General features: G+C 39.5%; 2 protein-coding genes across 2 annotated transcripts in view; both read right to left on the bottom strand.

Moving 5' to 3' along the window:
* LOC308105425 (N-lysine methyltransferase SMYD2-like) overlaps window positions 1–7,145 on the bottom strand; it is a 33,044-nt gene extending 25,899 nt beyond the window's left edge. Inside the window, exon 1 of the mRNA XM_080456143.1 lies at window positions 6,977–7,145. Within this exon, the coding sequence (XP_080312269.1) occupies window positions 6,977–7,131 (155 nt within the window). The 5' untranslated portion in view covers window positions 7,132–7,145. The remainder of the gene's footprint in view (window positions 1–6,976) is intronic.
* LOC308105415 (N-lysine methyltransferase SMYD2-B-like) overlaps window positions 1–13,171 on the bottom strand; it is a 186,398-nt gene that overhangs the window by 49,492 nt on the left and 123,735 nt on the right. The window contains exons 9-10 of the mRNA XM_080456127.1: window positions 11,129–11,199; window positions 10,060–10,162 (exon numbers count right to left, since the gene is read on the bottom strand). Of these exons, the coding sequence (XP_080312253.1) occupies window positions 10,060–10,162; window positions 11,129–11,199 (174 nt within the window). The remainder of the gene's footprint in view (window positions 1–10,059; window positions 10,163–11,128; window positions 11,200–13,171) is intronic.

Below are 13,171 nucleotides of genomic sequence, written 5' to 3'. Positions count from 1 at the left end.
GATCTGAGCACTGAGCAGTAAATAGAAACCCTTCTCCCGCAAACCACCATATGGTAGACATTTGTGGGAGCTGACACTAATAGGTGGGAAGCAGTGGTGGAAAAAGTAGCCTACTGTAAAAGTATCAATTCTGCAATATAGAAATACTCTGTTACAAGTAGAAGTCTGGATTCAAAATGTACTTGAGTAAAAGTATCGGCATCAAAATGTACTTAAAGTACCAAAAGTGGAAAGTAGGGTACTCACTATGCAGAATGTCCCATTTCAAGTTTTCAAATGTATAAACATCTTTAGAAAATAGCAGATCTACAATCTCTGAGATGTACTGGAGTAGAACATTGGAAATACTACAGGAAAGTAAAAGATACCTCAAAATTGCACTTAAGTACAGTACTTGAGTAAATCTACTTAGTTACTTTCCACCACTGATGGGATATCGGCATTCTATCATCTTCAAGGCCAGGCCACTCCAGCATGTATCACAGCAACTTTCTCCAACTTCACTGCATTTGAATGGAGTCTTGTCGTATACGTAGCAGATTTGATGATTTTCAACCTCTGATACATTGTATAAGTTAGATAAACGAACAGTCAAAGCTGTCCAAATACAAAGACCTGGAGATTGAAATCAGCAGGATGTGGGATATGAAGACTGAAGTAACACCAGTAGCCTACACCAGTAGGATTAAACAACATCAATCCCATGTTCCTCAACGGTCATGACATTATTAGGTTCAAGTTAATCGGGAGCTTAAAGGAAAACACTGTTGGATGAAGGAGTCTGCATCTTCACTCTCTTCCCAGTGGAATATACAGGACAGAGATTCCTTTTGACAGCTTGTCCCTCCAGTCACCAGCCTGACAGTTAAAGCTTCTGTCCATGTTGTGGGTGAGGATTTTGTCACCCACAACTTTCTTTGTAATCAAGAAAGTCAACCAAAGAATACGATTTTTGGGCAGGATCTCCTCTTGCTCAGAAGGAATGCACTGAGGACCCTAGCTGGAGCACTAATCGAGTGTCATTTGTACTACTCTAGCACCTCAAAGTCAAAACTACAGACCTCTCAAAACAAACTAATTAGACTACTACTAGACCTCACACTTAGGACTCACCGAACCCCTGCTACTTTTGCTAGGGTGGGATGGCTCAGGGTAGAGGACCGAGTTCAGCGGCATTTATGAATGTATTCTACTATTCTGCCATAAAAATGTGGAACGCCCTCCCACCAGCCACCAGCCATCAAAAGGTGCGACTCCCTAATCTTCTTTTAAAAACACCATAAAAGAGTATCTGTCTGCAATTTTCAACTGGACCTAGTTAAGTCTAGGTCAGCGTCTGTCAGCGTCTGCGCACAGGGCCCCGTGATTGACAGGTGCTTCCACTTTTTGGTTTCTGCAAAACGCCCACCCAGCGATTCGGACCAGAACGGTCTTCAGAAGACACATGATGATGTGAATTCACGCGACCGGGATGGTTTGATGAGATGAGATGAGATGAGATATACTTTATTGTCCCACAAGGGGAAATTTGTCTTGGGCAAAAGTGCAATAGTACATAACGCTTTTTTTAAAACAGACAGAACAATACACAAAGTCAATACACAAATAGCAACAATGTACAAGTACAGTATCAGAGTATCACAAGAGATCAATGCAAAAATGCAATCAGTGGAGGTATATAAATACAAGTACTAGAGGATACACAGTTTATAGTATCACAGGTATAAGTGCAATAAAAAAAACTGACGAGGACAAGAAGTCCCCTTCCCACTAAGAACTATGAACTACATGGTGGTTATTTAGTAGGACAATTGAAGTGGGGAGAAAAGAAAGTTTGGCTAGTGTTCCTATAGGCCAGCGTGGAGATATAATTCTCCCTATCTTGGTCTGCCCCGTGACCTCCTCGCTGCAGGACAGGATTGACAAAATGATTTGTTTGTTTTTGTAGAGCAACCAGAGCCCATATTACACGTAACACGACCCAATGGCACAGAGTTGATGGTTGTGTCCTGCTCAGCTGTGTCCCGTCCTGCTCTGACAGTAACTCTGGAGGTTCCCACACATTTAGGCTCTTCAACCTACAGCACCGTCCATTCAGTCAACACTGACGGTACCATCACAGTGACCAGCACTGTCACACTGCAGAGGTTCTGTAGAAACGGTACACAGATCCACTGTGTGGTGACTCTCTCCTCTGGGCTTGTAAAGGAGGTGTCCAGAGTCATTTATTCTGACAAACAAGGTGAGAGATGGATTTAATTTCCATGATTTGATTCAAGCCATTAAAACCGGGAACACATCTGTGTAACCACTTTAACCATTTTATACTTTGGCTATTCAAAAATAGCAGATCTACAAGCTCATAGAGCGGCTCATAGTGCTGCGCTATGAACTTGTAGATCTTCTATTTCTTTTCGATATATATAATATAATATTTGAAACTCAAATCTTTGTTTCTGGGGGGGCCCTGGAACAAAATATTTTGAGATGGGGGTCCACCGCCAAATACATATCAGTTTGGGGATCCTTGACATGTTAAAGTTTGAGAACCACTGATATTATAGCAAACTGCTAAGATTTAGAAGACATGTAGAATCCCCAGAAGCACAGATTTGAGTGACGAATGTTCACTTTAAATATATATATATATATATATATATATATATATATATATATATATATATATATATATTATTCAAAGATTTGCACAAATGTTCATGATTTTAATAAATATGTTAAATCATAAGCTGTGATAAGGGTCACACCTGTGACCCTTATCACTTTTCCTGCCGACAGTGGTGGAAAAAGTACACAAAATTTTTTACTTAAGTAAAAGTACCAATGCTGCAATACGGAAATACTCTGTTACAAGTGAAAGTCCAGAATTAAAAATGGACTTGAGTAAAAGTACAAAAGTATTGGCATAAAAATGTACTTAAAGTGTACCAAAAGTAAAAGTACTAAAATGTTTGAAAATAGCAGATCTACAAGCTCACAACGCACGTTGTGAGCTTGTAGATCAGCTGTTTTCAAATAGCCTATATATAAAATAGGGCTGAAGTGGTTTATGTATGTTTCATAATAGGCCTATAATCATTTATATCTGAAAAGTAACTAGTAACTAAAGTTTTCAAATAAATGTAGTGGAGTAAAAGTACAATAATTTGATCCGAGATGTAGCGGAGTAGAAGTAAAAGTATTGGAAATTGGGGATACTTGAGTAAAGTACAAATACCTCAAAATTGTACTTAAGTACAGTACTTAAGTTAATGTACTTAGTTACTTTCCACCACTGCCTGCCGATTACTGTGGCACCCTTCCCTCCCCTCAAGGTGAACCGGCCCACAACTGGCTCTAAGGCACTCAGGCTCCTTCAATAGAAGTTACAAAATAAAGCATGAAAAGAAACATGTGCAAAAGAAAAGGCAACTGTTAAATAATTCATAGATACAACAATGTACAAATGAAAAACATCCATTCAACTCAAAACAGTGAGCACACCATATAAGCTCATTTCTGTAGTCTTTACACCAGTGACAAGGCAACTTGATTTGTATCACACCTTTCATACACCACTGGGAATTCAATTTATTGAAATGTATTATATATTCTCTCTTTCTTTCTTTCTTTTAATGCATTTACAAAAGTGCACAGGACAGGCTAGAAGACAAATATTGTGTAAGAAAATAAGGGGATGCGTATGGATCCCTTTGAGTACTAAACCGTTTTCTGTAATGGTGGCCTCCAATTTGCATATTTAGGAGTAATCTTACCACTAATTGGATTAAAAATACCTTACACACATTGTCTGACCCTCAGAACAGACACATTATTTGTCAGTTTTGCTTGCTTTGTTATAGAGTTATTGAAAAAGTAGTGCAAAATTGGCAGCCATTTTGTTATGCAAATTAGAGGGTTTTTGCTTGGGTACCATGTTTTTCAGATTCAGCACCCTTGAATTATGTAAAATAAGTACCCCACTTTTACCCCAAAATGCCTCTAACCTCCTTTTAGAAGGCCTTTTTTTCTGAAATCCCGCCTGACTAACCTATACAGTACATTGGCTATTTTGAAAATAGCCGATCTACAAGCTCACTTGTAGAGCTTGTAGATCTGCTATTTTCAAAAAGTTCTTGAAAAGAAAAAGTGAAATAATATTTGGAATGACCGAACCCAAATGCTGAGCCACAAGCAGAAAAGGTTCAATTCACAGATTTATTAAAGCAGTAGTTAAGCTTACAGTCAAACGTAGTAGATTCAACCAATTGCAAAACCTTTCAGAAGCACCCATCAACGAACACGAAACTCCAAGGCAGATCACAGGAACGACAACGTATCTACGGACAGTGCGCGTGTGGAATGAGTCCAGTTTTATAGACAACAGGTTGATTAGAGAAGTGTTCACAGGTTGGTAATGGGCATGGCACTGCTGGGCTGATGATAGCCTGGCATTGCCAGACTGATGACGTGGATTCACTAACACGTTCCTCCACGGTATCAGTCTGGACTTCGGCCCATAGGCCTCATAAGTATGAGGAATCAGAAAATGACCGGGCCAATCAGTGACTGCGTTTCAACAGATTCAGATTGGGTAATCTCCTTAATATAGAGAACACAACATTGTTCCAGTGCAAATCGTTAATTCCACATGTTTGATAACAGGAGGATGCAATCAAGCCAGCAGAGAAACAATGAAGACCATCAATGTATATAGGCTAATCCATAATAATAATACTCCATATTACAAGTTGGGTGGCACATCATTAATAAGCCTATATAAAAGACTAGCGTCTTTTTTAGCAGTTAAACGGATCAATGTACAGACAGTCCATTGAAGAGGAAAACTATGTGACATTATTTATTATTTCTAGGTCACATTAGCTTTATCGTGGTCAATACAGGATTCCTTACTGAGATCAAGTTTAAACTAATTTGTAATAAATAAATAAAAAATGTGACGTTCTGAATGGAGGTGGCCGCAGTGAAACCATACAGATGCGGTCACGTAGCACGGAGAAATTCCTTTCTATCAAAACCAAGTTTGACCTAATAAATATCAAAACATACGGGCGGAAAACATACGGGCGGAAAACATACGGGCGGGGCTTGCGTGCGTCATCAGGGCTTCAGAGCAGCAGGGGCAGAGTTTGCCTAGAACTGCGGGGAGATCCATAATAACGCGCCAATGACATGTAACACGTTAATTTTTTCCAAAGCCCAGAGTGCCAATGACGTGTAACACGTCAAAACCGTGTTTTCAGTGTTTACGTTAGATGGCACTGTTCGCCAACCTATGAGTGATCCTATGACTTCTGGAGAAGAGTAAATCCGAAAATAATGTGATCACAACAAACCCAGCCCCGTCAAATCTAATGTTAAAGGATTTAGAAAAATACATTTGTATCTGCTTTCCTGTTTTTGTCTGCGTTTTTGGCGAGAACAAGCTATATATTCAACAGCCAATAACTAGAGAACGGAGGGTGACACGCTTCCCTCCCCCCCCGATGGAAGCAGAGACACTCCTCCGTCTTTACAAGCTCTTTACAAGATCTACAAGCTTGTGTGCCGCGCTACAAGCTTGTAGATCTGCTATTTTTTTTTTAAACTGTGAAAATGTGTACAAATATTTGAATATATATACACATTTTGAACTTAAATCTTTGCTTCCGGGGGTCCCTGGAACAAAATATTTTGAGATGGTCCTTAAATACATATCATTTTGGGTGGTCCTTCTTACATGTATTGATTTTAGCTTGAACCCCCCTGCACTTTATGACTCAAAAGGGTACATATTTGGCGTTTTTGTAGCACTTTCAGGTACGGATGATCCTTCCCAAAATTCACCTCCACGATGGGTATTGCCTGTAAACACACACACACACACACACACACACACACACACACACACACACACACACACACACACACACACACACACACACACACACACACACACACACACACACACACACACACACACACACACACACACACACACACACACACACACACACACACACAGCTAGAGAAATGTACACACAATGTAGTGTTCTTCACTTTTGTTCACAACTATTTGTGACTACATAGTAAGTTGATATGTAGCAACTGTATTGTATAGGCCAGGGGTCCTCAACAACAAATCTTGAAGGTCCACAAATACGTTTTTGAATAAGGCTAGGGTCCGCACATGTACGCGATTTTTTTCGCGGAATATTTTTTTTATTATAATTTTCCCAGGGTCCGCAGAGAGGGGTCCCGCGGTCCGGTCATGGACCGCGGTCCGCCTGTTGAGGACCCCTGGTATAGGCTAGTAACTGATGCACTGTATTTGAAAATGTTCAGCAACCGACTGAGTGAGTCTTTCAGACTATAGTGTGCTAAATCATTACCTTCTTGAGATAACTATAAGCCATGAATGGGGTGTTCACGTCCATGTAGAGTTTAATCAACACCATGTAGAGGTTGTACACGTTCAGAGAGTATGGTGGATACAGCTCACTGCACAGGACAAGGAGGATTTGCACAGCCATTATATATTTATATAACGATATGACACACTTCTCGATGTGGCTATGACTTCAAATCAATATCCTGATTATTTCTCGATTACGATTAATGAACGATTATTAAACACATAATAATACTGAAAATAGCAGATCTACAAGCGTGTGATCTTGTAGATCGGCTATTTACTCTCTGTGTACGCCACCATTGTACACTGAAGTATACGTAATACAGGGTTTAGTGGTTAATCAGACATATAATGAAAAATAGATAGATAATAAAAAATCGAATCAAATCGTTGATTCGTTGATATAAATATATATGTTTTTTAAAAAGCTTCTTGATTATTCAATTAACCTGTAGGCCTAAATATTGATTTTGACATATTTTCGGTTAATAGCCCGGCTCTATGACTCGCTCCCTCCAGGTTTTGAGATTTGAGGCCATTCCTGAAAGTTGTAATATAGGCTACCTGTAAGGCTGTGCGATCTTCTCGCCATAGTGGATCGCACCATTCAAATCGCTCATGGAGGCACAGATCCCCATGGCCTGGTACATCACTTGGAGCATGTAAATGTTGGAGTCATCGAACACGGTTCCCATCTTGTCCAGGGACTGTTTACACATATCCAGCAACTCGCTAGGGGGTGCAAGAGAGTTAAGGATGCAATGGCACAGGCTGAACCTGAAAAGCTATTGTTAAAGGTACTCAAACCAGACTCTTGTAACGGTGGGATCATATACTTTGTTCATTCAACAGCTTTTACTTTAACTTTACTTTGAATTTAAATAATTGAATAGTATTCAATTACATTTATGTTGGTTTTCAGAGAATATTTTCAGAGCAAAGAGGCTCTTGCTGAACAAGTATAAGTTGTCTCAGTAGATCAGTGTGCGAAAGGGGAACGCTTGATAGGCTTTTCGAGAACAGGTACAGCATGACTCTGGGCGCTATTTATATGATCAATAGCTAGGCCTGTCACAATTAGTACATAATCGTTGAATCGCAATTATTTGAGATAATCACATTTATTTTTGCATAATCGTCATAATCGTTTCCATTTTGAAAAATGTTCACACATTTTCAAATAATAAAAAAAGCAGAAATAGCAGATCTACAAGCTTACAATGTGTCACAACGCGCTGTAAGCTTCTGCTCTTTCTGCTTTTTTACATGAATAAAAGTATTAAATATGTCAATAATGTATTTGTATATTTCAGTTATTTGTCATTATCTGCCCTGCCTAAAAGGCTGAATTTGTTCCAATGTTCAACGCTAAAAACACAATTAAATGGTTAATCGCAATGATTTGAGTGACAATTAATCATCAACTTAAATTTGTAATCGTAATCCTATGAATAGCACAAGGAGGCACATGGTCTACAATGCAGGAGTTGTGGGTGTGAAAACCTCATCTTACGTAAGGATATTTTTCTCCTTGCTCTTGAAGGCTAACCAATGCAGTTCAATGGTCATCTTAGCGAAGCGGACCATGTTACTGATGACGTCTGGCCCAATGGGATCACTCCGCTCACGCACTTTGAGCTTGGCCTCGTCCTGAGACCAAGGAGAGAAGATGACATGTTAGAGTTGAGGAACATTAGCCGCTTGTGAACTAGGATAATTCTGTTATTAATGATCTATCAATACTGCTGTGCTCTTGTGTGTGATGTTGAGGTGATGATTGTGTTTGTTTGCTTATTTATTTCAAAAATGTTTCAAAAGATTCTCAGAAATGTTCTAAAAATATTCAAAATGTTCTGAAAAATAGGGCTCACGTCAGTGTTTCCCCTAGCCAGAAGCTGAAGGTGTGGGAGAGGAAAAAACATTTTGGGTTGAAAATTACTCAAAATGAATATTTAAGCTCAAACACAAAGTCTTATATCTTATATAGTACATGTGCACAGTAATAATCTGTATATTTTACATATGAATTGTCTCCTTTATTAGACAAAAGTATACAAATCAGTCAGTCACAACTAGTGATGGCACAGGTGGCATCCTGCCTGAGAGCATTTGAGCATTATATCAATGCATTTGAGCATTGATATCATTCTTTTATCTACAGAAATAATCATACTGTGGCGGTCGGATTTAAGGGGTGGCGGCCCGCCACTGCTTAGTGCATATAGGGGAAACACTGCATGTGATTAATAATAATAATAATAATGTATTTTTGCACATTTGGGTCCCGTGCAGACACCAAATGTATCTTTTGGGTCTCGAATTGAAAAGGTTAGGGAATCCCAGGTTTACAGTGTTGCTCTATGTTCTAAGGTTTTTATCTCTGTGTTTACACATTCAAATTCCGTCACCGGACACTAAAACTTCTGAACAGTATGTAATTTTATTTTGTCAGGTTTTATTTTTCAGTCTTGGTTTTTCATGACTTACTTTGGACTTAGTTTGACATTCCTGGCAGTCACAGGTGAAGTTGTATGTGTCTCGTAACTGGTTGTTTCTGTCTTCGGTCATGTACATAAGGTCTATGTAGCCAATCAGCATCTTTGGAAGGCACAGGAACACACACAGACATGTGAATAGTACTTCAGGTTTCTCCTCCACATCTAATTCTGGGGTCAAGGAGTTGTTTTTTTATCTCGAGTGTCTAAGGGCAAGTACACACTGTAGGACTTTTAAGCACGGATCTCCTCGCAAAGTGATCACAACCCCGTTCATACTGTAAGATACTGTATGATGTCCAGTCGGCGACAGAGCCAAATAACGAACCTGCTAGATATCTAGAAACACTCGGGAACGCATCACAGAGCGCTATTATCGCAGGTAAATCCTCTCGCAGAGCCTTTCACACACAGTGAGCAATATGTCGCCGATCAAAGCCCGAGGGGGTTTTGTCGGCGATCGACAAAAAAGGTCCCCAACAGCATAATCGGAGCAAATATCCTACAGTGTGTACCCACCCTAAAAGACTGATGCCCATCCCACACAGGCTTACAAGACACTCACAAAATATATATAATTATTAGTACATCTTTGGAAACTTTCACCTACAGTATGCCCACAATAGGGATGCCAGGTTTAAAGTGGTTAAGACCAGCTGGTTCAAATGGTGATCCCCTACCCCAGTGGTTCTCAACCAGTGGTCCGGGGACCACCAGTGGTACTTGAGGGGGTTCCAGGTGGTCCTCAGCTAAATGATGGAGAGTTGGTAACAATTGACAATTGGTTTTATTTTACTCTCTCAAGAGTTAAACTATTATAACATCTGCATCACTTAATTTACAAGAAGTCTTCACAATTAGAGAATATAGAATAATTATTATTTTGATAAACTTTTGCCTGTTATCTCTCCTATGGTACCAACATGCAGCATGGACGGAATTGTGGACAAAATCATATCCAACGATAACAACATATTCTAAGGCTTGGGTCTGAGAGTCTAAATCTCATCAAACGGTGGTCTGTGGCTCAAATGCCGAATAAATAGTGGACCTTGATATGAAGAAGGTTGAAAACCACTGCCCTACCCCCTTGTAACACATACTGTGTCCCCCATACACACACATACATCCCTGTGCAGCTCCTCTCCTCACCTCATCACCAGGCTTCATATCCTGTATTGCCCGTATTTCTGCTGCCTTTCCCTTGTTTGTGACAACCACACTGGGTACACAGCTGTGGTTCATGAGGGAAACACTGAGGGGAGAGAGGGTGATGAGAGGAGAGAGAGAGAGAGAGAGAGAGAGAGAGAGAGAGAGAGAGAGAGAGAGAGAGAGAGAGAGAGAGAGAGAGAGAGAGAGAGAGAGAGAGAGAGAGAGAGAGAGAGAGAGAGAGATAGTTAGTCCATGAGCCAAAACCCCAAAATTGAGCCATGATTATCAAATGGGTGGGAAAATCTAAGTTTGATTGTTTGACTAGCTGTATACATCTCTAGTTCACAGTTTGGCATGATAACCATTGCAGACTAGTAGCTTAGTGCAGTTATCACGCATTGAATATGTGGACTCCTATATTGACACATGCAAATTGTTACAACAAATATATAAAGAACTTTCAATGGTGTTCATATATGAACCCATTACTCTGCACAATTCAAGTATGGGGAATTGATTGGAATGGTGATTTTACGTCTTTATAACGTCCATATATGCTTAAATTGCCTTTTAATACAAGATTTCATACACAAATATAATAATTTTAAAATAAGGCCTATTAATATCCCCAATTTGAATACTGCCATTAGAAAATGTTCCTAATGGCTATAGAAAACTGCTCACCATTCTAAGCTTTATTAATTTGAGTGGTAACATGTGGTTGCAAAACACATGACCTAACCCTAAACGTCCTACACTAGCAAAAAGAATAGAATAATAAACAGTGCATTTGTATATATACATCGATCAGGGACAATATTCTATGATTTTTCAAAGGTTAGTCAAAATCACTGAGATTCGCTGGCAGTGGGCTGACACTTTACTGAAAAACTCATTCAGTCTGGCATTTTGTGACAACCACACATTATTGCAGTACTGTAGATTTTTTAATGGTTTACTGACATGATAATTTAATTGGTTACATTGATGAGGGTTTAACTCTGTATGTGTGCGTGTGTGTGTGTGCCTGCGTGTGCGTGCGTGTGCGAGAGTGTGTGTGTGTTCTTACTCAGCGTAGACAACGCGACCGATATCAGGTATCAATTCCTCATCATGCAAATCGAAGCCATTACAGCGAGCCTGTTGCACAGAGAGAGAAATCATTACTAATCCTGCTAATGTATTCACACCTGTTGGATAACAATTTGGTCGTTATTTTCTTCTTCCTCTCATTTTTAATAATCTGCTGTGAGTTAGTTGAGAAATGGTCGGCAGATTGTTAGTATTTTCAGAATCCATGATTGCTAGACAGGTGAGAAAGTGGTCAGTGTGTACTAATGCTATTCTGTATCAAAGTAGCAGACAGCAGCTGTGATGTGAGCTTGTAGATCAGCTATTGATTTTAGATTTTTCTTTACCTGTAAAGTAACAGTTTTGGACTTACAAGGTTTCCGCTGGACAACAACTATGTGTGTGTGTGTGTGTGTGTGTGTGTGTGTGTGTGTGTGTGTGTGTGTGTGTGTGTGTGTGTGTGTGTGTGTGTGTGTGTGTGTGTGTGTGTGTGTCTTCAAACTACCTGTGAGAAGAGTGAAAGCAGGTCATGGTGATCAGGGAAGTCCAGGTGTTTAGAATAGAAGCGATGCAGGCTGACGATTTCAGCCTCGTGAATCCATTTCCTCTCTTCGTCTGTAAAATACACAGTGTTAACACATCGGGTGCCAAAAATGGTTAAAACCGTGTTTTCACAGAGTAGCGCTTAGGTGCCTAACACGGTTAAATATAGTTAGCATAACTATAATAAAAGTATAGTGCTCTACACTATAGTGTGAATGGCCCTTAACAGAGGCTATGCGCGTGACATCATCGTACCCGGAAGTTATGCAGGAATGCCTACTGACTGGCAAAAAACTACTTTCTGGCCTTGACAGCCCATACAACAGAAAAGTCCTATCTGATTGTATTAAACAACGTTAAACTCACAAACATGGCAGCTGTACGGAAAGCTTGAATTATCCTCTTTATATCTGCAAAGTTTTTGTTTCATAAAAATCCACCGTAGACATGTTATGAGCTACTTTCTGTCAATACATTCTGTGCAGGTGATAATTTAAGTGTCAGAGTTTGGAAGCGCTCCTTTTCAATAACGCAACGTCCTGCTACCTCCTGCATTATGTGCAATTTACAAACAGGTGGTATGCAGGACCGTTGAGTGATTTCCAACGAGTGCTTCCAAACTCCAACGCTCCATGCTGCTCAATGTTTGCCACTCATTATAGAAGAGGGGGGCGTGTCCCGGTGGAAAAGTGATGCACGTGTATACTCTCTATGAGACGTAAAAGCAATGGTGGTTTTCACTGTCTGGCACTGAATGATCACAGCAGACTTGGAAAACAGCGATCACGTGCCCGAAAATATTGCCCACCCCTCCTTTAAATCTGTAAAATCCTGTTTTTTTCTGTTAATTCAACTCTTGAGAGTGTATAAATGGAACCGAATGGACCAGTAAGGGTCCATTTGACAAAATTATTCCTCTCTCTTAGTTAGAAATGAATTACATTAAATTAACAGATTTTATGGTAAATGTACCCATGTGTGTGCATGTTTGTGTGTTTCTTTTGAGTGATCCCTTACCTGAATGCAATTCTCCAATCAGTATAAGCTTCTCAGATGCAGATCTATCTTTATGTGCCTTCTGTAGAAAGAAGCATTTGCAAGAAATTAAGCATCGGCAAAAATTCTACACTTCTTAATATCTTTATTAATAAACATGATGCACAAAGTTTATTTCTATACAGCAGTTAGTACAAATCAATTCAATAATTACAGATAGATCATAAGGTACCTGTCCTTATACCCATCACATGTCATTCATGTTCTTTAGTGATAATATTAAGAATAATTGTCAAATAACTGATTTCAAAATGCTACTGTTGGTTTATAAAGCACTGAATGGTTTAAGGCCAAAAAACATTTCTGATATTGTGCTATCATGAACCATCCAGACCTCAGGTCATCTGAGACAGGTCTGCTTTCTGTCCCCAGAATCAGAACTTAAAGGCATAGTATGTAACTTTGTTTGTCTGCATGTTGATTCCAGGGACGTGGCATATTA

This window comes from Gymnoscopelus braueri (assembly GCF_963280865.1).
Source record: "Gymnoscopelus braueri genome assembly, chromosome: 17".
NCBI lineage: Eukaryota > Metazoa > Chordata > Actinopteri > Myctophiformes > Myctophidae > Gymnoscopelus > Gymnoscopelus braueri.
This window is presented reverse-complemented; position numbering and strand designations above follow the sequence as displayed.